At 33.7% G+C, this 26,765-nt stretch overlaps 1 protein-coding gene across 5 annotated transcripts in view; it reads right to left on the bottom strand.

Moving 5' to 3' along the window:
* Positions 1-1,837: 1,837 nt before the first annotated feature.
* FBXL5 (F-box and leucine rich repeat protein 5) overlaps positions 1,838-26,765 on the bottom strand; it is a 68,997-nt gene continuing 44,069 nt past the window's right edge. For 3 of the 5 annotated variants that reach the window (XM_069495189.1, XM_069495190.1, XM_069495188.1), the window contains exons 5-11: positions 26,296-26,478; positions 23,687-23,812; positions 20,901-21,049; positions 20,182-20,264; positions 18,138-18,863; positions 9,676-9,824; positions 2,499-3,277 (exon numbers count right to left, since the gene is read on the bottom strand). In XM_069495189.1, coding sequence (XP_069351290.1) covers positions 3,201-3,277; positions 9,676-9,824; positions 18,138-18,863; positions 20,182-20,264; positions 20,901-21,049; positions 23,687-23,812; positions 26,296-26,478 — 1,493 coding nt within the window. In that variant the 3' untranslated portion in view covers positions 2,499-3,200. Of the gene's footprint in view, positions 3,278-9,675; positions 9,825-18,137; positions 18,864-20,181; positions 20,265-20,900; positions 21,050-23,686; positions 23,813-26,295; positions 26,479-26,765 lie in introns of all 5 variants that reach the window. The other 2 variants (XM_069495185.1, XM_069495187.1) reach the window with 2 other exon arrangements.

Here is a 26,765-nt window from a genome sequence, read left to right as displayed (position 1 = left end):
TAGGATCTCCTGAAACCAGGAGTTCGAGACCGGCTTGAGCAACATAGTGAGACCTCGCCTGGCACACACCTGTAGTCTCAGCTACTTGAGAGGCTGAGGCAGGAGGATCGCTTGAGCCTGGAAGTTTGAGGTGGCAGTGAGCTATGATGACACCACTGGACTGCACTCTAGCTCGGGCAATAGAATGAGACATTGTCTCAAAAAAAAAAAAAAAAAAAAGTTAGAATCAGTCCTCTCAAACTCTGCCACTGCTTTATCAACTAAGTTCATATAATATTAATATCATAAATGCTCTGTTATCATTTCAACAATGTTCACAGCATCTTCACCAGGAGTAGATTCCAACAAACAACTTTCTTTGCTTATCCATAAAAAGACACTCTTCATCCATTCAAGTTTTATCATGGGATTGGAGCTATTCAGTCACATCTTTAGGCTCCATTCCTAATTCTAGTTCTCTTGCTGCACTCACTTCTTCCATTGACGTCTTGAACCCCTCAAAGTCATCCATGAGGGTTGGAATCAACCTCTTTCAAATTCCTAATATTAATATTTTTGACATGCTCCCATGAATCACAAATGCTCTTAATGGTATCTAGAATGATGAATCCTTCTAGATGAATCCTTTCCAGGTTTTTAATTTACTTTGCGTAGATCCATCAGAGGAATCACTATCTATGGCAGCTATAACCTTACAAAATATATTTCTTAAATAATAAGATTTGAAAGTCGAAATTACTCCGTGCTCTATTGGGCAGCAGAATGGATGCTGTGTTAGTGGGCATGAAAACATTAATCTCCTTGTATATCTTCATCAGAGCTCTTGGGTGACTAGGTGCATTGTTAATAAGCAGTAGTATTTTGAAAGGAATCTTTTTTTCTGAGCAGATCTCAAGAGTGGGCCTAAAGGATCCAGCAAATCATGCTGTAAACAGATGTGCTGTCATCAGGCTTTGTTGGTCCCTTTATAAAGCGCAGAGTAGATTTAGCATAATTCTTTAGGGCCCTAGGTTTTTCCAAATAGGAAATGAGCCCTGTCTTCAAGTTGAAGTCACCAGCTGCATCTGCCCCTAATGAGAGCCTGTCCTTTAAAGCCAGACATTGACTTCTCTCTAGCCATGAAAGTCCTAGATGGCCTCTTCTTCCAACAGCAGGATGTTTGATCTACACTAAAAAAATCTGTCATTTAGTATAGCCACCTTCATCAATGAACTTAAGTTAGATCACCTGAATAATGTGCTGCAGCTTCTACATCAGCACTTGCTGCTTCACCTTGCATTTTTGTGTTATGGAGATGGCTTCTTTCTTTAAATCTCATGAACTAACCTCTACTAGCTTCAAATTTTTCTTTGGAGCTTCCTTACCTCTTTCAGCCTTCACAGAATTGAAGCGAGTTAGGGTCGTACTCTGGATAATACTTAGTCTTAAGGGAATGTTGTGGCTGGTTTGCTCTATCCAGACCACTAAAACCTTCTCCACGTCAGTAATAAAGCTATTCTACTTTCTTACCATTCCTGTATTCACTAGAGTAACACTTTTAATGTCCTTCAAGAACGCTTCCTTTGCATTTACAACTTGATTGTTCGGCACAAGAGGTCTGAGTTTCGGGCCTCTCTCAGCTTTCGAAAGCCTTGCTCATTCTCATTAAGCTTAATCATTTCTATTTTTGATTTAAAGTGAGAGACACGTGACTCTTCCTTTCATTTAAACACAAGCCATTGTAGGGTTATTGACTGGCCTAATTTCTATATTGTTATGTCTCGGGAAATAAGGAGGTCCAAGGAGAGGAAGATAGAGGAATGGCTGGCCTGTGGAGCAGTTAGAACACACATAACACTTATCAATAAAGTTCTCCATCTCATTTGGGTACAGTTTATAGCATCCTAAAACAAATACAATAGTAACATCAAAAGATCACCAATCACCACAAAAGACGAAATAATAATGGAAAAGTATGAAATACTGTGAGAATTACCAAAATGGGACAGACACAAAGTGAGCACATGCTACTGGAAAGGTGGCGCCAACAGACTTGCTCAATACAGGGTTGCCACAAACCTTCAATTTGTAAAAAAATGTAGTTTCTGCGAAGTGAAATAAAGTGAAGTACAATAAAACAAGATATGCCCGTATTTTATAAAAATAGATGGCACGTTGCCATTTTCTTCTTCGTAACATAAAATTACACATAGCATGACAAAAAATTGATCCAGTATGTGCCTTTCTGAATGGCAGGTCTCCACCCCCATGATCTTTTTACAAAGCAATGAAGATAAACTTAAAAATTCAAATGTTTACTACCGAACAACTAATTTCAAAAAGAAAATTCGGCTCAACAAAATTCAGTATCTGTCTAAAACTGTTTATTCATGAGGGTCATGATTTCATGGGCACTCAAAAGAAAAAATATTTAATTCTATTTTATAGTAAAGTAAACCTGGACTGAGATTTATAATAAAATCACAACACAACAGATATTACTTGGTAAAGTCCTCAAAGTAGATTTTATTTATACATTTCTTCAAATAATTGTGGAATTTTTAAAAATCCCTCCAAAATTTGACAATTTAGGGACAGGGGTGAGAACAAAGGGTCTTTGAAGAAAGCAAATACAAACAGATTGGTGCTTTGCTAGCTCACTGAGCTAACACCAATAAGCCAATTTACTCTATAATCTTAAAGAATCTTATATGTGGGTATGTTTGAATTGGCCCTCTGAGAATGGTTCAAATAAAAGAAATATTATGGAAAAGAGATTAATTTCCAAAATGCACAGTCTTTGAAAATAAATCTTCAGAATTATGTCTGAAAAGAACTGCAAAGCTTAATACAGTGTTTATATATAAAGAGAACCAATAACCCCCAATGACTTTAAAACTCAAAATAATCTATAAAATACTTTAAATGATATGGCATTAGCAACATTTTTTTCAAAGCATTTCATTTAAAAGAAATCTGATAAGACTGTTCTCACCCTTATGAAAAGACCTAATCCCTTTCTAAAACAAAAATATAATTTGCAAGAGAAACAACACTGTACAATTCACTGGTAAATTAAGATTTCTGAGGTTGTAAGAAATGGGGCCAAAACAAGTCACACTCAAAAAGGGATGGTTAACACAAGAAATGTGCTATAAGTAAAGTGCATGAAAGGAAGCCTGCTCAGCTAAATGAAGTAGACAAAGGTCAGAAGTCAAGGGTCATTCGCCAGAGCGGCAGCAGGCTCGAAAACCACACTGCAAATTCTGGCATCCACTGGCGGTATCAGCGTGAGGACCTGTATAAAAACAGAAAAATGTGAAAGGAGGAATTTCTTAGACATCACATAAAAATAATTTTGCTTATGAAGGAGCTAAAAAATTTATCTGTTTCACCAGGAGTACATTTATATCATAAAAGTAAAATTTCACAATGAGTGTATAAAAAAACATTCAGACACAAAAATCGCCAAGAGCAGCTTAAATTTAACTAATATATTCTTCATGGTCTAAAAGGTAAATGAAAGAAGGGAAAAAATAATTTTTTGGCAACAATTTTACAATATAGACACCCAAAAAGGAAAAAGACAATCCACAGAAGCTCGATCTCCAAGCTAACTTAAAACAAATTCTTATAACATGAACATCCTTCCTAGAAATATAATTAAGGAAAAAACAGTCCTATCTGTAATAGATCAGCTAAAGAATCCAGTAATGAGCAATTGCAATAAATATTATATTCAAAATTTAAAGCAAAATAAACTATATTGATATAAACTTAATATGTTTGCCATATTTTTAACATCTGTAGCCAAAAAAATCGTATGACGGGGATTGATGAAATTATTTTCCAAAATTATTAAGTATATAATGAGTGATTAAGATGTAATAAAAACTGTCATTCACTTACAAAGATGTGTAATAAAACATTTGTGGAATAACTGACATTTTATCCCACACTATGCTACCCAAACACTAGATAAAAGATCTAATAGGGAACTCAGCTGAGAATTGGAAAATACCAAAAAAAAGAAAAGAAAAAAAAAAAAGATTTCATAGCACCTATTCAAATGTTAAGTACTTTGAATGAATGACAGTTTTCATAAAGACAGGCAAATGTGGAAAAGACTGTTTTAACTATATTGAAGTCTTTCAATATGTCCACATCATGAACAAATAAACAGCTAGTTTTTTACATATCAAATAGAATATTCAAAATACTTGCAATTGTGATATAAAGGACAATACAAAATAAAGCACATGAAATACAATTTTACTACAGAATATATCAAACAGATTATAACTGAAAAATCATAGTACTCTGGGGTGATATCTAGTTTAACTCTGAAACATATTTTAAATTTACTTTGTTTTCTGAAGTAGCACTCCATTGCAAAGGAAGGCAACCATGCTAATACCACCATCAGAAAATAATTACTTGCAACTGAATACATAGAACACATTTACTTCTAGAAATTTAACTGTTCCTTGTATTCCCAAGACAGCACATACAAAATAGAAAGGGTAAATTTCTTAGGATATAGAGTCATTGAATTGTAATGTTCACATATTTCACTATGGAAATGACAGCATATCTTTAAGAAAAGAAACTATGAACTTCACATATATGTGGAACTGCAAAAGATTATTTCATTTATTTTCAAATAGTTATATTTAATTTTAAAATTGATATGATGCATTAGCTTTAAGTAAAGGGGGGAGCAGATAGGGGAATGGGCAATGGTATAGATGAAAAAAGACTGGCCACAGATTTATAACTGCTGAAACTCATGGTACATAAGAATCAATTACATTATATTATTCTGTTTATATGTTTAAAATTTTCCATAATAGAAAGTTTAAAATTTTAAATATAAAATTGAATTACAAGCCCATTTTTATTTAAAAAAATAAAAATCTGTCCATTTTTTAAATGAAAGTTAAATGTGTCAAATATTTAAAATTCACAAAGCAACATTTTTGTTAGGATGATATTCCCTTAAAATAAGATACAATGTTAGTCATCTTAACCACAAAGTCAAGATAAAGGATTTTTGCATATATTATTATTAGTAATGCTCTGATAAGGACTCCTATGGTTTGAAATTCTTCTCCCACTATTAACCTTTGACCAAGCTTTCCCTTTGACTATTTCCAGCTTTACCTACTGTGTACTACTCAATCTTCTCACCTTTCCCCTTCTAAGCTTGTCTTTTCTTACCCCCCTCACACTGATTACTGTTCTGCCTACCAATCATCTAGTGCGTCTCCCCAACACTCAAGCCCTGAGTCACTATCATCTTCCTGCCCTGACCCTTAGTCCGTGATGAAATGCCTGAATTGCTGGGGTTTACCAAAATATATCTGATTATCATTTTATCAGAATGTAATTCTATTCTAAATTTTCTAAAAGAAAGAAACTTGGAGGAAACAGACCTGGAGACTTTCATACAATTTTCCAAACTAAAACTCCCTAAAATGCCTACACAGTAAGTCCTCACTTAATGTTGTTTGATACGTTCTTAGAAAATGTGACTTTAGCAAAATGACATATAACAAAAACAATTGCTTTTGTTCTCATTGTTATAATGAAATCATGTTGAACAAAACAATGCTATTTGAGTACCTGCTGTACATCATTTTGTTTCCAAGAACCTATCGACAATATTAGGTGAGAACTTACTGTATTCCTATTAATATCTGTAAAAAGGACAGAGAGGTAAGAAAGAAATGTTATAATGCATTTAACAGTGGCCTAGGAAAAATCATATGTGATGGCTGGAAGCAATGGAAGTGAAGTATGCAACTGGTTTTTGAGGGAAAAATGTAAAAGGGAGCCTCAAAGGAACAACCAGATCAAGAAAGCTATTCTCCTAGAGATTCAGAACTAACCACACACCACAGAGCTTTTCAGCATCCTCCCCAAAAGACTTAGGGGTCTAGCATCCTCAGGCTCCACCTTGGCCGTCTGGGTCACTGCTCTCAAACCCTAAGGGATGGTGGTAGAGATAACAGGGGAAGAAAAACATAGGAATAAAAGTCTGTACCCTATATTAGGTAGAAAGCTAACATAAACATGCTGTCACATCTCCTTATTCGTCACAAAACAAAGTTCTTGCTCATATTGATATAAAAGTGCCCCTTCATTGAAGTAGTTCTAGAATATCTGAATTTCAGTGAGATTCTAAAGTGTATAAAGAGAAGGAATTAATATATTGGTGTTTTTAAATTTGAAAGAATCTGTTTAAACAAGCCTGTGATACTTAATACCTGTAATATTAAATTACTCAAAACTACAATCCCATCATAAGGTCAAAAACAGAGCAGTTACTGGTGTCTGATCCTAATAATCATGAAAATGATAGCATCCATCAAAGGACTTTATGCTGCTGAAGGCCCGGGGCAAAATTACAATGAAGACAACCACCGTTTTAAATTCAGTATCACAATGCAAAAAACAAGGGAGAATAGCACTTTCCAAAGCATGGAAATTGTAAGCAATATCAACAGTAGGACCCTTAAGTATCACAGAAGGGACTGTTCAGAAAAGAGAATAAATAGACAACAGAATAGGTGAGGGATCACTAGAAAGAAATATGACTAAGATGTGTTGGGTTGCCTAGTATCTCAAGTAGACAGTTGTGCTTCAATAGATACCAACAACTCAAAAGGTAGTTCCCTTTAAATATTTCACCTATCACCAGCAAACTTCTATCTTGATGTAGGATAGAGAACTCAAAACGGTTATAATATATGAGGACTAAATTAAAGAATTAATAAAGAAAATAGGAAAATAAAATTACATAATCATTAAATGCAATATTTTAATGCATAAGAATAAATATTGTAACAAAGCATTTTTAAATATTATATGAAAAGAACTATAAAGTTAGCTATTATTTCTCCAAATTTTTATTAATGACTTGTTTTCCTTGGTTTTATTACTTATGCTATATATCTGCACTTACCTTCACTTACCTTTGATTCCTCTTTAACTTAAATTAGAAACACAAGAGAGCAAATCATCTGAGACTGTGTCACCTCCAAAACTATGAGCTAATCTATCTTAATTCATAAATCATACATGCATTGAAATGTAAACTGGTACAAAAAAGTTTATTTTCTATCATTGCTCAAATGCTCTTCATAGCTCTACAACTATGCCATTCCATTTAACACTTCTCAAATAATTTTTTAAATGTTATGGCTAAAAAGCCTTCTTTTAAATTCAAATCTTTATAAGTCATGAAGAATCATTCAGAAAAATCCAAATTTGCATTTTATATCAGTGCTTAGTACGATGTCTTGCTCAAGGGAGTTATTGTTTGAATATCGATTACTAATTTATCTTCTCCAAAATCTCTGCTAGTGCTTAAGAAATAGATCATTCTGCTTTACTTACAACTTATTATTTACTCAATGACTAATGTTTATCAGTACTTACTTCTTTTAGTTAGTAACTTAGTAGTTATGTAGACTTTCTTTTAACAAAACACATTTTTAATTAAATATTACTCTCAAATATTTAAAATATTGTCACCTAAGTATGTTTCTTCATTGCTATAACAACATGTATTAAAACATACTGAGTACTTTCAGAAATAGTAAAGTAATTTTTAAAAGGCAGTCCCCTAAAGATTCACTAATACTATACAAGCTCAGTTGTTTTTAAAGATATTCGCTCAATAGTGTCATCTTGCAAAACTGGATACAACTTCATTCTAACACTTTCTAGCTTGTCCATATGTCCTTTTAAGGAAAAGATTATAACAGAGCATCGCTTTAGGAACAATTATTTGGAACTCTACAACACAAATTATATGACAAGTCATCCCATAAACTTTAAAGGATTTCCATTTCCCCCAAATCATGCTTTAATGAGCTATAAAAAGGAGACTTAATATTGGATTATACAAGCACTGAAATTTCCTTTCAAATCTTTCAAAGTCAGATATCATCATTAAAATTCATTTATTGAAAATTATCGATCATTTATCCAAAACTTACATTCAACAAAAGGAACACTTTAACATTTATATATCCAAAACCAGTTAAGATGAAAAGAATACTGACAAAGTGCAAAAGATTTTAAGTATTTAACTTTACCCTATCTAAATTATTTCAAAAAGTTTAAAAATGCACAAACACAAAACAAATAGGCATAAAAATGAACTGACCCAATCCTCCCATCCCTTCACTCAGTAACATCTATATACCCAAAAATAAATATAACAAACTGTTATTCCTAAGTATAACCTATGCTGAAATCAATATGGAAAATTCAAGAGCAACATACAAATAAAATTTTCTTACAAGAAATGATTGTGTATTGATTACTTTTGATAATATGTCCTATAAGCCTTAGGAAGTTCACCACTGAACCTACGACGACATAACTGTATGTTAAAAAAAAAATCTCCCTTCTCAAACCCACTATATTCACAAAAGTAACTGCTTCATTGTATCAATCATACTTTCTTTTTATAGGTTTAGCAGGTTGCAACAAAAATGACAGTCATTTTCACCATTCCTTCATTATGCACTGAAGGCCAAAAGAGAACAAAGAAATCCTCCAACTTAGTGCTAATATATGAAGAACACAGGAAGTCATCTCTTGTATAACAATGTGATTCCAGAAATAAGAGAGCTGTGATCTCCTGTTTCCTCATATACATTTTAAGGAAAATCTAATCTCTGAGAAACAGCACATTTGCTAACTTCTCTACTGCCTGGTATGCCATTACTCTCTGTTGTCTTTCTGGCTCCTGTCAGTTATTCTGCCTGAGAAAAATTAAGCTGATTTTCATGTCACGTTAAGATGAACTGGGCAAAGACAATAGTATACGGTATAAAAAAATAGGTGCACAGTAGAATCTGAGCCATTGAAATTTTTTTCCAGTTATAAATTCAGGAAGTTGATTTGCTTACTGAGGAGTAGTTTTTTATGCTTCTGGGAAATTCAGTCTCTACGAGTGACTATCAAATACCCAAAAGGACACTGAATGTAATTTGAAAACACATATTCAATCTACTATAGGGTAGAATAGGCTTAAAAAACAAAACAAAACAATCAAGAAATATTTACCTTATTTTTTAAAGTAGGTTTAGGAATCAATTTCCAAAATACTATAGGAATTTTAGTCATTTCTAAATCATTTCAGCCTCTTCTCAATACCATATATTATCCTCTCCTCAATCTTCAGTGACATTTATTTGACATCAAATCCAGACCCTCTGAAAAGTCCATGTTACCAAGGTCCTCATTTTTCTACTACATTTGATAAAGTTGTCTTACAAGGAAAATGAGTCTATCATCCCTAAGAAATCAGTGTATCTAGGACATCAACACCTCTAAATTGTTAATGAGTGCTATAACATTCTAGCGGAATTCCCAAAGCTTTTGTAAGAATTTTAGTATTTCTATTAACAACTTACCATTTTTAATTATTACGTGACTTGAAAATATGGCAGAATATTTGAAATATCTACCCACCAAAAAAAACTTACCTTTCAAGAAGCTAATTAATAAAAATATAATTTTTTAAATTTTAGTAAATTTAAAGAACTAAATCTAAAAAGGAAGGCAGTTTGGTAATTAGAAATCTAGAAAACTAAAGAAAACCCATAAAAATTACTAGAACTGCTAAAATTTTTACATTAATTCCTTTAAAATGATCTCATTGTTAAAAGGCATTACCGTTAATGTTGTCACAGTAGTAAAAGTATTCATCATTTAGAGAAGGACATGCTGAAACCAAATCCTGCAGGCCTGCACCAGTTACAGTAAGACAACCAGAGAGATTAAGGTGCTCCAAATAAGGCAGCCCTCCTCCCAGAGTCAAAACCCTGTAAGGAAAATAATTTGACAATTAGAATATATTAATCTATGAAAACATATGTATTCCTGTGGCCCACTGAAGCACTATTTTACAATACCTTTCAATTTGGTAATGAGAAAATTTAAGAATTTCTGTAAAACATTTATAATTAATCTCATCCTTAGGCAGGAATACATTTAACTCAGAAAAACTTTCTACATTTTTCCTAAAGACATTCAGTGAAGAATGTCTATGAAACTTTTCTTTATAAGAACACTACAGTAACTCAAGTTGTAGAGGAAGTACTGAACCCTGGAGTTGTAATGTTCATTCTCCTACCAGATTGTCTAAATAAGTAAAGATTATCAAGAAAGTTATTGAAGTTTTAAACCTAATGACCAGTTTGGCAGTTCCACAAAAAATTATAGAGCTAGCATAAGACCCAGAAATTCCCATCCTGGGTATATACCCAAGAAAAGTAAAAACATATGTGCAGTGGCTCACTTCTGTGATCCCAGCACCTTGGGAGGCCAAGGTGGGATGAGTACCTGAGGCCAAGAGTTTGAGACCAGCCTGGGCAGCACAGCAAGATCCCATCGCTACAAAAAATTTAAAAAATTAGCCAGGCATGGTGGTATGTACCTTTAGTCCCACTTACTTGGGAGGCTGAAGCATAGGATCACTGGAGCCCAGAAGTTTGAGGCTGCAATGAGCTATGATCCCACCACTGTACTCCAGCCTGGGCAATAGAATGAAACCCTGTCTCTCCCCACCAAAAAATATACGTTTGTGCAAAAACTTGTACATGAATGTTCACAGTAGCATTATTCATAAAAGCCAGAAAGTGGAAATAACCCAACTGTACATTAATTGATGAATAAATAAAATGTGGTATATCCATGCAATTAAATAGTACAGCTACAAAGCACTGACACATACTATTAATATAATATGCATGAACCTTAAACACATTGTACTAAGTGAAGAAAGATGGATTCAAAAGGCCACATACTGTATGATTCCATTAATACTATTATTCCAGAATAAGTAAATCCACAGAAACAAAAAGTAGATTAGTAGTTGCCAAAGGTGGTGGTGGTGGGGCGGGGGGGCAGAATGAAAAGTGACTGCTAATAAGTATGGGGTTTTCTTTTTGAGATGATGAAACTATTTCTGAATTAGATAGTGGTGATGGTTGAACAACCTTGTAAATACATTAAAAATCACTGAATTAACTGTATACTTAAAAAGGGGGTAAATTTTATGTTATGTGGATTACACTTCAACAACAACAAAAAAAACCTAATGGCATACCCTAGAAGAATAAAAACATTTATTTACATAAATAGGATAAAATAAAAGGGTGGCTAAAATGACAATAGCAAAGCTAAAAAATATCAAGAACAAAAAATTGAGAACATCAATTTTCTGTACAATGATGATTAGAGCAATATTATAACAGCAAAAACTGGGGAAACTGGAAACAGAAAAGGGATGTCAAGAAACTAACAATACAATAAATTTACTAAAAAAATTAACTTGATTATCCAGGTACATGGAATTTAGGAAGTAATGTTAAGTAAAAAGCATATAAGCTATTAAAAAAGATTAGAAAGAACTATGGAAATATTATTGATAGATATATTCAGTGAGAATATTGAATGGTAAAGATTGGGAGAGTACATTATAAAGTTTATAACCACATGTTTAAAAGAGGAAACCAATCTGTTAAAAACAGCTTATCAAGAAGCCAAATCCCAGGAGAAATTTAAATGCATACTTCCCTCTACATTTTGATTTTAAGGAACTTTTTTTTTTTCAAATCACAGATCTCCTCCATCTCTTTCTTCTACAGCCTTTAAGTTAACAATGGTTCAGAACTTCCATGGCTTGACTGGGCCACAGCAGTTAGAGATGGCAGTCTTTAAAGGACGACAATACAAGGTTTAAAGTTTACTGATTCTCTTTTTCCTATAAAGTAGAATAGTAAATTAAAAAAAAAAAAGGGCTGGGTGCAGTGGCTCACGCCTGTAATCCTAGCACTCTGGGAGGCCGAGGTGGGTGGATCATTTGAGCTCGGGAGTTGAGACCAGCCTGAGCAAGAGCGAGACCCTGTCTCTACTAAAACACAGAAAGAAATTAGCTGGACAACTAAAAATATATAGAAAAAATTAGCCAGGCATGGTGGCGCATGCCTGTAGTCCCAGCTACTTGGGAGGCTGATGCAGGAGGATTGCTTGAGCCCAGGAGTTGGAGGTTGCTGTGAGCTAGGCTGACGCCAGGGCACTCTAGCTAGGGTGACAGAGCGGGACTCTGCCTCAAAAAAAAAAAAAAAAATGTATGCAGCTTTTAAAAGTGGTCTAAAAGATCCTGGATATATCTCAATGCAGAGACCACTTCGTGTTCTAAAACTTAAAATTTTTCAGCAAATAAAGACAAACTGCATGGAATATAAAAGTTCCTGTCACAAGTACACTTGGGCAAACCATTTGTGCTCTTACTGGCCTTACTGAGCTTAGTGAAAAATCAAACAAGTCCAAAAGTAAATAAGCAATTAATTATAATATCATACAATGAATGCTCTCCTGGGAATATGTAGAAGGGCCTTGGGAGGTCAGAAAAGGTTTCTCATACATAACATCTAAGCTGTGATAGAAATGACAAACAGAAATTAACCAATAAAGGTATGTTACAGAGGAACCAAATACAATGACCAAAGGCAAGAGAAACACAGTAACCTTAAAGGATGAGAAAACAGCTGAATGTGTGTGTGTGTGTGTGCGCGTGTGTGTGTGGTGTGTTTATCTATACGTTGTCTTTTTTTGGCAAGATTGAGAATGGGAAGACGTAAAGAGCAAGAGATTTAAGGAAGGTAACAACAAAAATTTCAGAAGTAAACCAAGGCCAAAAATTTGGGTTTTAACCAAAGGGCAGTAGGAGTCACTGAAAGGTTCAGATAAAGGAGTAATAAGAAATGAATTTTAGAAAGATCACTCTAGTCTATGTCTTATCCAGTAGACAGGCATAGGCCTACACAGTAAAATGCAAAATGAATGATGTACAGGTTCTGCCCTCAACCAAGTAAAGAAACATTTAAACATAATACTAATGATGTATGCTACTTTAAAGAGTTATAGAAATGTGTAGTAGTTTAGAAATAATTCAAACCAGGGAATGACTCAAAACTAGCAATCTTAAAAGGAATGAAACAAAATCCAGAATTCAACAATTCACATTATCTGGTATCCTATCAAAAACTACTAGACTGATTCAAAGAATCAGAAAAAAATATCATTCAATAGAAACAGACCAATAAATGATAAAGATGATAGAATTAATAGATTGATTTTAAAAGAACTTTTATAAATATTTTTAGCATACTCAGTGATTTAAAAGAAAGTATCAACATAATGAGAAAAACAGAAAAATGCAAATTTACATATATTTCATATATTATTTTCTATATTTTTTACATTGACATATGTTATATAATACACTAAGTGATCAGTGGGATGATGTCAGGGAGTCTAACATACACAAACTCCTAGCAGGAAACAAGGGAAAAGAAGTAGGGAAAAGAGAAAAAATACTTGAAGAAATAATGGTTGAATTTTTCCCCCAATTTTATGGAAGCTACAAAACCACGAATCTAAGAAACTCAACAAATCCTATACAAGATAATTATGAAGCAAACCACATTAACACGTGCCATATTAAAAGCAGCAATAAAGAAGAATTTTAAAGCAGCTGGAGAAAAAACACACATTACATATTAAGAACAAAGACAAAAAAATGAATAGACATCTGAGAAATTATGAAAGTTGAAAGATAATGGAATACCTTGAAAATACTGAAATAAATAAAAAAGCCTAGAATTCTATGCACTGTAAAATCTTTCTAAAATGAAAGTAAAATAAAGATTGTTTTTTAGATAAGAGCTGGGAGAATTCATTGCCAAAAGACCTAAACTGCAAAAAATGTTAAGGCAAATTTTGCAGGCAGAAGAAAAATGATAGCAAATATTAAATAGCAACATGGATCTATACAAAAGAATTTAAAAAAAGCCAGAAAAGGTGGATAGTATGTAGGTAAATACAGAAGACTTTTTTACCCATATTTGTTAATTTTTCTAAAATACAACCAACTCTTTAAAAAAACAGTAGCAACATATTATGGGGTTTAAAACTTATGTAGAAGTAAAATTTTTAGCAAAAATAGTACAAAGAATGGGAAGGGAACAGGTACTTGCTGTTTTAAGATGCTTACAGTATATATTAAGTGGTATAGTATTATTTTAGGACAGAAAGTGATAAGTTGAAGATGCATACACAAATGATAAAACAGTAATTATAAATCTATCTTAAAGGGTACACATGTATAAAAACATTATCTGAGACAACAATATAAAGGGGTTGAAAGAGAAATGTACCAGAGCAGTTTCATATACTGACACTAAGTTGGTTATCAAGCTAGGCTGTTTTAAGGTCAAGCTGTTAATTGTACCCTCAAGGTAATGACTAAGAATATTAATAACTAAAAAACATTTGAAAAGAAAACAATACAGAAAAGAAAAGAGGAGGCCAGGTGCTGTGGCTCACGCCTGTAATCCTAGCACTCTGGGGAGGCCGAGGCAGGAGGATCGCTCAATGTCAGGAGTTCAAGACCAGCCTGAGCAAGAGTGAGACCCCCGTCTCTACTAAAAATAGAAAGAAATGATCTGGACAGCTAAAAATATATAGAAAAAATTAGCCAGGCATGGTGGCACATGCCTGTAGTCCCAGCTACTCAGAAGGCTGAGGCAGAAAGATTGCTTGAGCCCAGGAGTTTGAGGTTGCTGCGAAGTAGGCTGACACCACAGCACTCTAGCCCAGGCAAGAGAGTGAGACTCTGTCTAAAAAAAAAAAAAAAAAACAAAAAAACAAAAAAAACCCCACAAATGACTAACGCAGAAGGATACACTGAATGCTCCCAACTAGCATACCTGAACATTTCTGTTCCCGTAAGTTATATGTTTATATTAGTTGTATTTGTTCTCAAACCTATGGACACAAGTTGTACTTATTACTGTAAGTGGCTGACTGAAACACTTTTTAAACTGATACAATGAATGCAAAAAAAAGTTGCTCCTAAAAATTACATTTATATTTTCTATTTCCTTAGCATGCTTCTCAGGAAATGTATACAAAATGTCTTGTAATCCCAGTTTACTTTTCTTCAGAACATTCTGATAATTATCTGTTTCTACCACTAGATTATAAACTCCATAAAAGCAGAGAACTGTCTTATTTACACTAGCTTCCTAGCTATTATTAATAGAACAGTGCAAGACATATAGTGGGTGCTCAATAAATATTTAAATGATTTAGGAGTCCTTCAAGATAAAGTTTAATTAAAATGAGACAATTTGTACTCAGACTGAAGACTTTTTCAATTGGCCACAGATAAGACAGATCCTGTGTATTCCTCTGTTCCCCAAATGAATTCTTACTTTATTTCAAATGTATTCAAACTGTTTCATTCAAGAATACTTCATATGCAAACTCCTCACCACTACTTATGAAAACCCTAAGGAGGAAATGCAACTTATCTCCAGTCCCAACAGCAGTAAATTATCCATTTAGTTCTTTCTAAGGTTAAGAGTATGAGAACTTATTAATAATCAGTGTCAAAAATCATACCATGAAACAACACCTAAAAACCATTTTCTGTTTTTCTTCAAATTTCACTTAGGAAATTAATGCTCTCCCTTATCAGGGAAACACTTCGGTATTCAAATAACATCTTACAATTCTCCTTTTAGACAAAGTATCCCCCCTTCTAGTGTTTTCCAAATCTTACACCAGAACAGTTTCTAAATCTTTTTCCACTGAAAGCAAAAAACAACTCTTAATTAGATTCATCAAAATTTTGACTATCTTTCAAATCAATTATATAAAATTTTAATAAGTCCTGGGTTATTGTGAAAGCAGCCTAAAATACTAAAAAAAGACAGGAAAACTGTCACAGGGTCAGAAATCATTCCAGCTAATATTACAAAGATTGTACCTATACTTCATTCTTTGAACAAACACTAAAACTGGTCATATTGAAAATGCAACTGAACAGAGCTACAAATAAATTTTAATAAGGTATGATAGTAATGGAAAAAGATAATGGCAATAAAAAATGAACTTTCAGGTTTTAAATTGGACCAAGTTGCATTCAAAAACAATTAAAAGCATATTACAGTTAGGAATATATACATAATAAAATTTTTTAAAAGGAATAAAACTCAGGCCGGGCGCAGTGGCTCACTGGGAGGCAGAAGCGGGAGGATCACTGCAGCTCAGGGGTTCGACACCACCCTGAGCAAGTGAGACCCCATCTCTTAAAAAAAAAAAAAAAACTCAGAGTAAGATTATCTTTGCTTTTTATTTATTTATTTTTTTTTTTAACTATAATATACACTTGGGTTTGAACAAACAGAAAATTAATGGAATGATGCAAAGCAGCCAAACCACAGTAATGGTAGTTACCTCAGGGGAAAACACTGTTGGTTATTGTAAAAGACTTATAAAAGATTTTTATGATAATTTCATATTAAGTATCTTTTATAATGGTAGAGCGTACTAGGGTTTTTTTGTTTTTTTTTTTTTGAGACAGAGTCTCGCTCTGTTGCCTGGGGTAGAGTGAGTGCCATGGCGTCAGCCTAGCTCACAGAAACCTCAAACTCCTGGGCTCAAGCAATCCTCCTGCCTCAGCCTCCCGAGTAGCTGGGACTACAGGCACGCACCACCATGCCCAGCTAATTTTTTCTATATATATTTTTAGTTGGCCAGATCATTTCTTTCTATTTTTTAGTAGAGACGGGGTCTCGCTCTTGCTCAGGCTGGTCTTGAACTCCTAACCTCAAGTGATCCACCCGCCTTGGCCTTCCAGAGTGCTAGGATTACAGGCATGAGCCACTGCACCCGGCCGATTTTGTGCTGGAAGAATTTTTCGTATAAACTATCTGATAGCTCATTATTAAAGAGAAACACGTAATCAATTTCCAAAAGCTCATATCAAAGATAATCAATTATTGCACAGCAGATACGGCTTGTTAAAAACCTACTTTGTATCATTGTTAGATACTTTATAAATATTCATAAGCCTCACAACAATAACTAAGTATTTTGCACAAAGCCAATTATACAGAAAAAAGTCAGCATCAACCTGGCCCCAAAGTCAGTGAACCATGGTATTTTCTCCAACATTGTGCCTAACAGTACTCATAATCTAACAGAGGTTCAAGTGGGTCCTATAAAACATAAAGTACAACATGGCTTTTAAGAACAGCTACGACAGGGTGCGGTGGCTCACGCCTGTAATCCTAGCACTCTGGGAGGCCGTGGCGGGAGGATTGCTCAAGGTCAGGAGTCCCAGACCAGCCTGAGCAAGAGCAAGACCCCATCTCTACTAAAAGTAGAAAGAAATTAGTTGGACAACTAAAAATATATATAGAAAAAATTAGCCAGGCATGGTGGCACATGCCTGTAGTCCCAGCTACTCAGGAGGCTGAGGCAGAAGGATTGCTTGAGCCCAGGAATTTGAGGTTGTTGTGAGCTAGGCTGACACCATGGCACTCTAGGCCGCGCAACAGAGTAAGACTGTCTCAAAAGAAAAAAAAAAAAAAAAAAAAAGAAGAACAGCTACCTCTCTGGGCTGATGAATGTTTCATCTCCACCTGTCCTTTCCTCTAAGAAAAAAAAGGAGTTTAGTTTAATCTACTAAAGATTATGCTTACAAGAAAAGGCAAAATAAAATGTATAGCTTCTTCTACATTTCTTTATGACTTAAGAAAGCAATAGAAGGTAAGTAGATTATGATCAAGGACCAAAAATTCCAAACTCTAGCTACACAATCTAAACTCTAGCTCTGCTGTGCTTTGGTTTTTGTAACCACTTAACGGCTGTATACTTGCACTAAATTACCTCTATGGACATTCTATGTTTCCCAAAATCCTCAATATAAAATAATAGCAACAGAATATGGTACACATATTTTCTTCTGTTACATGTTCTTGAGTACTAAAGTACTCATCCACTAAAGTACCTTAAAAATGTGATGCAGCCATTTACTAAGTATTTATTAAATCTTTAAATTTATGTTTTTCCATATAGCTCCACGGATCTGAATTGACTGAAATGAAACTGCATGTTGGTATCAAAAGTTATACTGTTCCAACACTCTGAATTAGGGCAGATTTTGGTTAATCCTTTTGCTTAAGTAAATCAACTAAAAGGAATGACTTTAAAATGTTTATATTCCATTTGAAAACAGAACATGTATATTTCCTAATCCTCTGGAACTTATTACTCACCTGAGACCATGGTCTGTGATCTGGTAACATCCAGACAGACTGAGAAACAGAAGTACACGTCCAGTCTCTTGATCAGATTTTTCACTCCCAAAGTAAATTAAGTCTTTTCCGCTAGGCAATCTAGTCCTTGACGCTTTTCCACACATTGCAGAAGACTCTGGGAGTGCTGACATAGTTCTTAAAGCTGTTCCTGTACAACAAAATGAATGGCCACAATACGCAAAGGCTGGAGAAGCACAATGCTGCTGCCAACAGACACTAGTCCTTAGTCCAACAATATCCTTACTGTAACAACAAGAGGAGGAACAACTAAAATTGGATGCTGTTTCCATTACACAAAGACTTTCGACATTTCTATGTCTCCATTCTACAGCATCTTCAATATCAGCCAAATCATCAGCATCTAACATCCACACGTAAGGAGAAGTGAAATTTTCAGCAGAAACAGGCTTAGTCCAGGGGTGTTCATTATCTATTACTTCTCCAATGCCCTTGTTAGATAAATCGTGAAAACAGGCATACTGCTTGGTGGACTGCGTGGTAATGTCTTTATTTTTCCACATAGTTGAAGTAATTTTGCTTGTAGAAGTTTTCAAAAAGCCACTCTGATGAGATGTCAGAGTTCCAAGAGCTCTGGAAATCTTCTCTAGGGCCGTATCTGTGATTTTCTCACAACCAGACAGATCCAGATGCCGAAGTCTCTGGCAGCAACCAAGCCAAGACCAACTATAATTAAGAGGTTAAAAAGAATATTAATGGATGTTGTTAAATTCTTCAAAAGCATTTGACTATACATATGTAGATCAAAACTAGAAGAAAGATTTTATATCTAATATAATCACTTAAACATTTACTGAATATCTATTATCAGGCGCTATTTTTGATGCCAGAAACACAAAAATACAATGAGAGTAATTAGTAACTAAGAGTATTGCTAAGCTAACAGGATAGGATGGAAGAGGGATAAGGATGGTAGAGACTTAAGTTTATCATTCTAAAAGTAACCAGTAGAGGAGAGGTTGCCTGCACATGAAAGAAAGAGAATTACTAATGATTAACAGAGGAAAGTAAAGTAACAAGCTATAGGAATTGGTAGAGCATTAGCCTTAGCCAGAGTAGAGTATACCTCTCCCACTGAAAGAGGAAAAAAGGTGCTGATATAAATGCTAGGGTGGGAAAGAGGAAGTGAGCTAAAATATGGGAGAAATTGGTGGTATCAAAGGAAATACACTCTTTGAAGAATGTACCTTTAACAAAGTGACACTATGTCAGAATAACTGAAGAATTTAAGAGGGAGCTTTGCCAAATGATCCTTAGAGCCCAACTAAAACTTCTTTTTTTTTTTTTTTGAATAGCCAACCCAATTACATAGTTCAAATTTCAAAAGGAAATTGCTTTTTTTTTTTTTGTTTTGTTTTTTTTTTTTGTTTTTGAGACAGAGTCTCACTCTGTTGCCCAGGCTAGAGTGAGTGCCGTGGCGTCAGCCTAGCTCACAGCAACCTCAAACTCCTGAGCTTAAGCGATCCTCCTGTCTCAGCCTCCCGAGTAGCTGGGACTACAGGCATGCACCACCATGCCCGGCTAATTTTTTTTTCTATATAGATTTTTAGCTGTCCATATAATTTCTTTCTATTCTTAGTAGAGATGGGGTCTCGCTCTTGCTGAGGCTGGTCTCAAACTCCTGAGCTCAAACGATCCGCCCACCTCGGCCTCCCAGAGTGCTAGGATTACAGGCGTGAGCCACCACGCCCGGCCTAAAACTTCTTAAAAACGTATCATACCAACCTACATGGTTACACAGCAAGGCTCAAAGGCCTAGACACAGTATAGGACTATAGAGAGTTTAAAATGATACAAATAAGAGTTTTGGATCAGCTAGGACTTGTGAACAAGAGGCAAAGAATTGGAAGGTGCTATCCACTTATAGCCATACATGACTGAGATTTGGTAGTAAAAAATAATAGTATGATTAAACTGCAATTATATAAATGAGAAATTATAGAACAATTTTTTTGTTATTTTTAAATATTTAAACACAACTAACCTGTCAAATGCAGAATCTGAAATGTCAGTTTGGGTAAGATCCAGATGCTCCAGGTTAGGACAAAGCTCTAAAATCTGCCTAACCTATGGGGGGTGGGGAGCAGAAATTGTCAATATGAAGATCTGCAGACTTTTAATTAGATAACAAATAGTATATTAGTATTGTATATTACTAATAACAAATTGTATATTAGTATATACAATCCAATGGTTCTCAAATGACTGCATACAAAAAAAAAAAAAAATCACTTGAATAAAGCACTAAAAGTATTCTAGGATCAAATCCCTGGGCATCTATTTTAGTAGTTATGAGAATAAACCTAAGAAATTTACATTTTTAAGGAATATCCAAGGAGATTCTGATGTAGGAAGTCACAAGATACACTTTTATAAAACAGTGATTTCCTCTCACTTGCCCATATGCCGTGCCTTACATATTATAAACAATCATATAAAACTGGGTTTCATCACTTGAAACTAAATAAACTGTTTAGCCTCTCCTAGTCTCAGTTTCCTCATCTATAACATGTAGGCAGTATCTATGCTACAAAGACTGTGAGAACTGAAATGAAATAACATGAAAGCTAGCAGTGTATGCCTACTCATGGGAAGGCACTCAATAATTGTTTTTTTTCCTTAATTAAACTCAGGAATAAGCAAATCAAAGTTATATCATTGCTATTTTTCTTAATGCCCAAACTAATGCTAATTTATACATACCATTTTGCTGGAAACTGCAGAGCTGTATGCTAATACTAAAGTTTTTACAGAAGTACCAACATATGGTAGAACATTATGAATTAAGCCATGGAGTAAACGTTTTTCCATTTGTGCAATGTTAATAGCAATCGATTCCTCTGCAGACTCTTCTGTAAAAATAAATTTAAAAGTCTAAGAACTTGATACACTAATTATAATTAGGCTACACAAGGACATACCAAATCATTAAATATGAAATACTTTGCTATCCTTGTACTCCCTTATGTAAATAATTTTATTTTGGGGGAATGAAAAAAGTTTTGGAAAAAACTGTGAATTCTGAAAGAATAGTAAAAGTTCTCCAAGAGAATAGAATATATGATATATCAAAAAAAAAAATGATCCATAGCAAAAGCACCATCAGTTATTCTACCTAAATAAAAAGGACATGGAGCTAGAAGAGATTTGTAACTCAACTAAATTAGCCTGACCATAACGAATCAAGCAAAGAAAGGTACTTCAGAATTTTTAAGAAGTTAAAAATAAGCTTGTGTTTTACTTAGCTTCTGTAAAGCTTGGATGTTTATAACAGGATGCACTACTGTAACAACAACCACAATGAAAAAACTACAAACTCCAATTTGATATAACAAAAAACACACTACAAGAAAAAGAATGAACTAATAATTTTATTGCCTTTCTCAGGATCCTAATATTATGCTTACCTAAAGACCTAACATGAATGCCTCTAAACATAAAAGAGTTTAACAGAGTAAGTTAAGGAAGTCTCATTTAAAACAAAACTGAGTATAGCTGACAAAAGGAATGTAAGTAGAAAGAATAATTACTGAATTTGCTACCCCTATAATATTCTGAAATTAAAAAACTAAATTTGCTACTAATAGTTCTGTTTATAGATATTATCCTAAATTCCTCCTTTCCCCAGATATATATGTAAAATATAAAGAGATAAAAAATTACTTTACTGAACTCTATTTATTCTATTTTATTAACAAGCCATTCTTTTGTTTCTGTGGCCTTTACTATCTAAATGTGTACTATTTACTGTGAAATCCTTTATTTTTTTCAATATATAATAGTTGTACATATTTTGGGTGTACATGTGCTATTTTGATGCTTGTATATAATATGTAATGACCAAATCAGGGTAATTGGGACTGTGAAATCTTTAAAAAAAAAATTATACATTCTATACAAAATAACTTCTCTGCAAGACTAGTAAAGACAGCTAAACTGAAAAAGCACTGAAGTAGATGGCAGAGCCAAAGTTTAGTCTTAAATCCACTAATCAATAGAATAGATTTATTATCTTAAAAAGGCTCAATTTTTATAGTATAAACCACCTTTCCTTTTCAATATTGAAGGAAAATGGCAGTTTTCACTTTGGCTATCTTCAAGTGTTGAGACACATACACTGAGTTTGGTAAAGGCTTTAAAATTCTTATCATGGGTATTATGAATTTTCTAGAATAAATAGTCTTCCTTAAGTTGATATCTGAGGAAAGATCTCACCTTCTTCAGGTCTTTGTTGAAATTTTTCAGGGGACCTTAACTAACCACTATTTCCTTCTCCACTTCCTGGCATGCTTTCCCTTCTTTATATTTCTCCACACCACTTGTCATCATCTAACATAGCATATATTTTACCGTGTTTATTGTCTGCCTCCCCACTCCAAATTTAAGCTGAACAAGGCCAGGGTTATTTTTTTTTTCCGTTTTGTTTACCATTATAAACTTCATACCTAAAACAATGCCTGCCATAGGTAAGCACATCACCAAATCTAATTGGAATAGAACTCTTCCTTATATACTACCTCCCGAACTTTTATTTATACTAAAATGTGGCATTTTCATTTCATAAAAATGAACTACTTTTCCTGCTGAAATAATAATCTTTATACTTTCTACTTATAGGACTTATTTTTCATATGTTTAGTTCTTTCACCAGACCAGATTAGCTTTCTTAAGTGGGAAGTTTTATAAATAAAATTTCCTACAGTTTCAGTTTTACCAAGTAGAAAAATACCTCATCTGTTAATTTTTTACTACTTCATCATCTTTTAGTAATTATTATCTAGGATAGTATCCAAGACAGAATTTGTCTTCCTCTTCATACTCCCAAAAAGTATCTCTCTGCACCTCTATTATATAGCACTTTTCATTATATACCCTAAGAATTACACATTCTAAATTCACCCTCATTTGTGAGTTCTTTAAGGGTAGGAATAAAGTCTTATTCATCCTGAACTCTCAATGCTCAGTGAATAGCTACACTAGTTTTTATAAGCCCTTACCATTTACGAAAACTTTGCATATACATATATATATATATATTACTTCTTCATTCTACAACAACCTTCTGAGGCAAGTGTTATGACTGTTTAAAAATCAGTAAGTACACTTGATAGCTTCATCCTCCTTCCTTGGGCCACAGATGACCCAATCAATAAATGCTGTTCAACTGATCTTAAAAGGCCCTAAAACACATATTGTAAACTATAAAGTACTATAATGAATGTACATTATTTCCATAAGGAAAAAAGGCATTTTCTAATTTTTTATTTTAATATAAAAACAAATGGGAAACAACCCTATACACATTTTTTAAAAACTTAGAATTTTAAATCTTATTATTCCTTCAAATTTTAAGAAGTAGTAGGCTTAGAAATTGTGTTTCTTTAGAAAACACAAAACACATAAATCTTAACACCTCATAATTAGAAATACTTAATATAATATCAATTATTAAAACACCACATCATAATTTTAATTATAAACATGCTTACCAGATTCATCTATGTCAGCATCTTCATCCCATTCATGAAAAGCACGACTTTCATCTTTCCTATTTTTCACCCATTCCTCATCAGGTTCAGTATCAAGTTCAGTTGCAGGACCACTATACCAGTCACCTACTCAATGAATAAACAAGGAAAAAGAACAAAATAAAATTAGACTGCTTGTCGTTATAAAAAACTAAGCTATTTACAATAAAACTCTCTACACACAGAAAGTATCTGAGCCCTGGGCAATGGGTCAGGTATTTTTAGAAATATTTAATGATGGCTAAAAAAAAATAAAACTAAGCATTGAATTCAATTTCAGACATACTGAAAAGAACTGTAACTATGTGGGTTCAATTAACAATAATAATTAACTAACCAATAGTTCATATTTTCTCAAAGTAAAACCTTTCTCAAACTATGGAGATAGAACAATAACTACAAAAATTTACATAACCTGCTATGTACCTGCTTTGTAGCTACTTTCTATATAAGAAGTTTTTCAATTGTCTTTTACAGTAATAAGCTTAATGGTTATAATCACCATCTATAAGTAATTATCAATAATCTTGCATATAATTTTAGAAATCATTGAAAACAACCTAACATTTTCCTCTACTATGGCTTCATACTAGCTCCTGCAATAGCCCCACTATGATAGCTAACAAATAAGAGGCAGAACTTTCTACTCTGTAGTGAATCAGTTAGCAATTCAGAAATAGGTGGGAACAGAATTCAAAGGGAAAGATAAAGCTAAACCATAAATTCATAGTTCCAGGAGAATCTGTTACAACTAACTTATATGATAGCAAAGTGAGAGATAATGTAGAATTAATTTACTGAACTCTTAACATTACATCTCTCATCCTTGACACTACTTCTTCGTGGCAGGCAATTATTTGTTGTGGGGTGCTGTCCTATGGATTGTAGGGTGCTCAGTAGCAATCTTGGCCTCTACCCACTAGATACCAGTTCAATACCCAAATATGGGACAAATATAAATGTCTCCAGACATTTCAAATGTCCCCTGGAGGGGGGTAAAAATTAATTCTGATTGAGAGCCACTCAAAACAAATATAATAAATAAATAAAAAACATTTTTATTGGATTTTTTGTTTAAACATATTAAAAACAAAAAAAAGTTGGTCGGGCACAGTGGCTCACACCTGTAATCCTAGCACTTTGGGAGGCCAAGGCGGATGGATGGCTCAAGGTCAGGAAGGTCAGGAGTTCAAGATCAGCCTGAGCAAGAGCGAGACCCCCGTCTCTACTAAAAAATAGAAAGAAATTATCTGGACAACTAAAAATATATAGAAAAAATTAGCCAGGCATGATGGTGCATGCCTGTAGTCCCAGCTACTCGGGAGGCTGAGGCAGTAGGATTGCTTAAGCCCAGGAGTTTAAGGTTGTTGTGAGCTAGACTGATGCTAGCGAGGCTCTGTCTCCAAAACAAACAAAAAAAAAAAAAAACAGAAAAAAGCATATTAAGATTTGAGTAACTTCACAGAAGTTAGCACAGCATTATCACATTTGATATTCATATCCAAACGTATCTAATTATGCATTAATTCTTAACTAATTCTTAAAAATAGCTGGACAAAAAAGTATTTGATACACCCATGTCTGCCTTAACTTTTCACTCAATATTTCATTATCTTAAAATTAACAGAAAAAATTATTCTACATAAAAATAACAATTCTAATCATTTAGATCATGTAAGTCCACCTAATACTACAAATAGCTTCACTCAAAAAACATTAAATATCTAATAGCTTATCTTAAAAATCCTACATATTATTGTGACAAAACTGCTTTTAAATCAGACTCATAATTTAAATCAGATACAAAGTCACAAATAGAAATCTACAAAAAAAAAATTACTGTGAATTCTGAAGCTAACACTCAGCTAGAAGAAATTGTTTTAATTCAGTGACAGAAAATATATGCCATATTAGTTGCATGTATCCCATAACTGCATTATGTTTGTGAAAAGGAAATTTTAACTGTTCACATGTGAAAGTAACTTGCCACAATGTAATTAATACGAAATTGTTAGAGAATGAGGCATTACCAATCCCAAAAATGATATTAAAGATAGATTAACAGTAATTCCGAGCCACCACCAAAACCAAGCCATAATGGTATCTCATATTTAAATTTTATAGAATTTATTCTGTGTTTTTAAAACACTCATATAATCTGATTATTTAAAGCAGATCTGAAAACCTATTAATTTCATTTTTAATTTATAATTAGGGAAAATTCCATAGTCAAGGATAGAAAGAGCTAGCATAATGAATCCCCATGTACCCATCACCTATCTTCAATAAGCAACATTTTGCCTATCTTTTTGCATTTCTCCTCCAGACTATTTTTTCTTAATTATTTTAAAAGAAATGTCAGACACCACATAATTTACTGATGAATACTTCAGTATTGTTAGCTTTTCAAACATGTCAACCAAGAGCACATCATCTAACTATAAAATCTACTTTTTGGTCAACCTCTCAGAGATTCCCTCCCTGGCCTTGCTTATTAATGTCTATGAGTATTTATCTAGAAAAACAGATGCAAATATTGTTAAAACAAACTAAAAGTCCCATTTACCTACCTCTGGCCCAATGAACAGGGTAAAGATGTTTCCAAAGCGATCCAGTTTTTGCCAGCTGAGACCATTTAGTGCTTACTTGACTGCAACGACATAATTCTTGAGGATTAAGATAACCGAAAATTGACAGCATTACCTCAGGAGGAAGATGGGTTATACCTGTTGAGTGTTCTGACGCTTCTGCTTCTGAAATAAAAAAGAAAAACTTTAGCAGTAAAGGCTAGAAGAGCAAATGCAATAAGAAATTACAATCATATTTCTATAAATAAAATCCAATGCCTGAAGTCAATTTCTTCCTGCTTGCACGATGTGAAAAGGAAATGACATGTATTAGAGGTAACATGGGGATGTTAAACTTGTTAAGAACCAGTAGGGTTAAACTATCATGGCCCAAATCATACTTCATCAGTGGGAACTACAATAGTGAACACAGAATTAACTTCCTCTTATGAAGACGTCACAGAAAAAACAAT

Source organism: Eulemur rufifrons, chromosome 19, assembly GCF_041146395.1.
Source record: "Eulemur rufifrons isolate Redbay chromosome 19, OSU_ERuf_1, whole genome shotgun sequence".
In the NCBI taxonomy this organism is placed as follows: Eukaryota; Metazoa; Chordata; class Mammalia; order Primates; family Lemuridae; genus Eulemur; species Eulemur rufifrons.
Note: the sequence above shows the minus strand (reverse complement) of the source record. Positions and strands in the feature narration are given on the sequence as shown.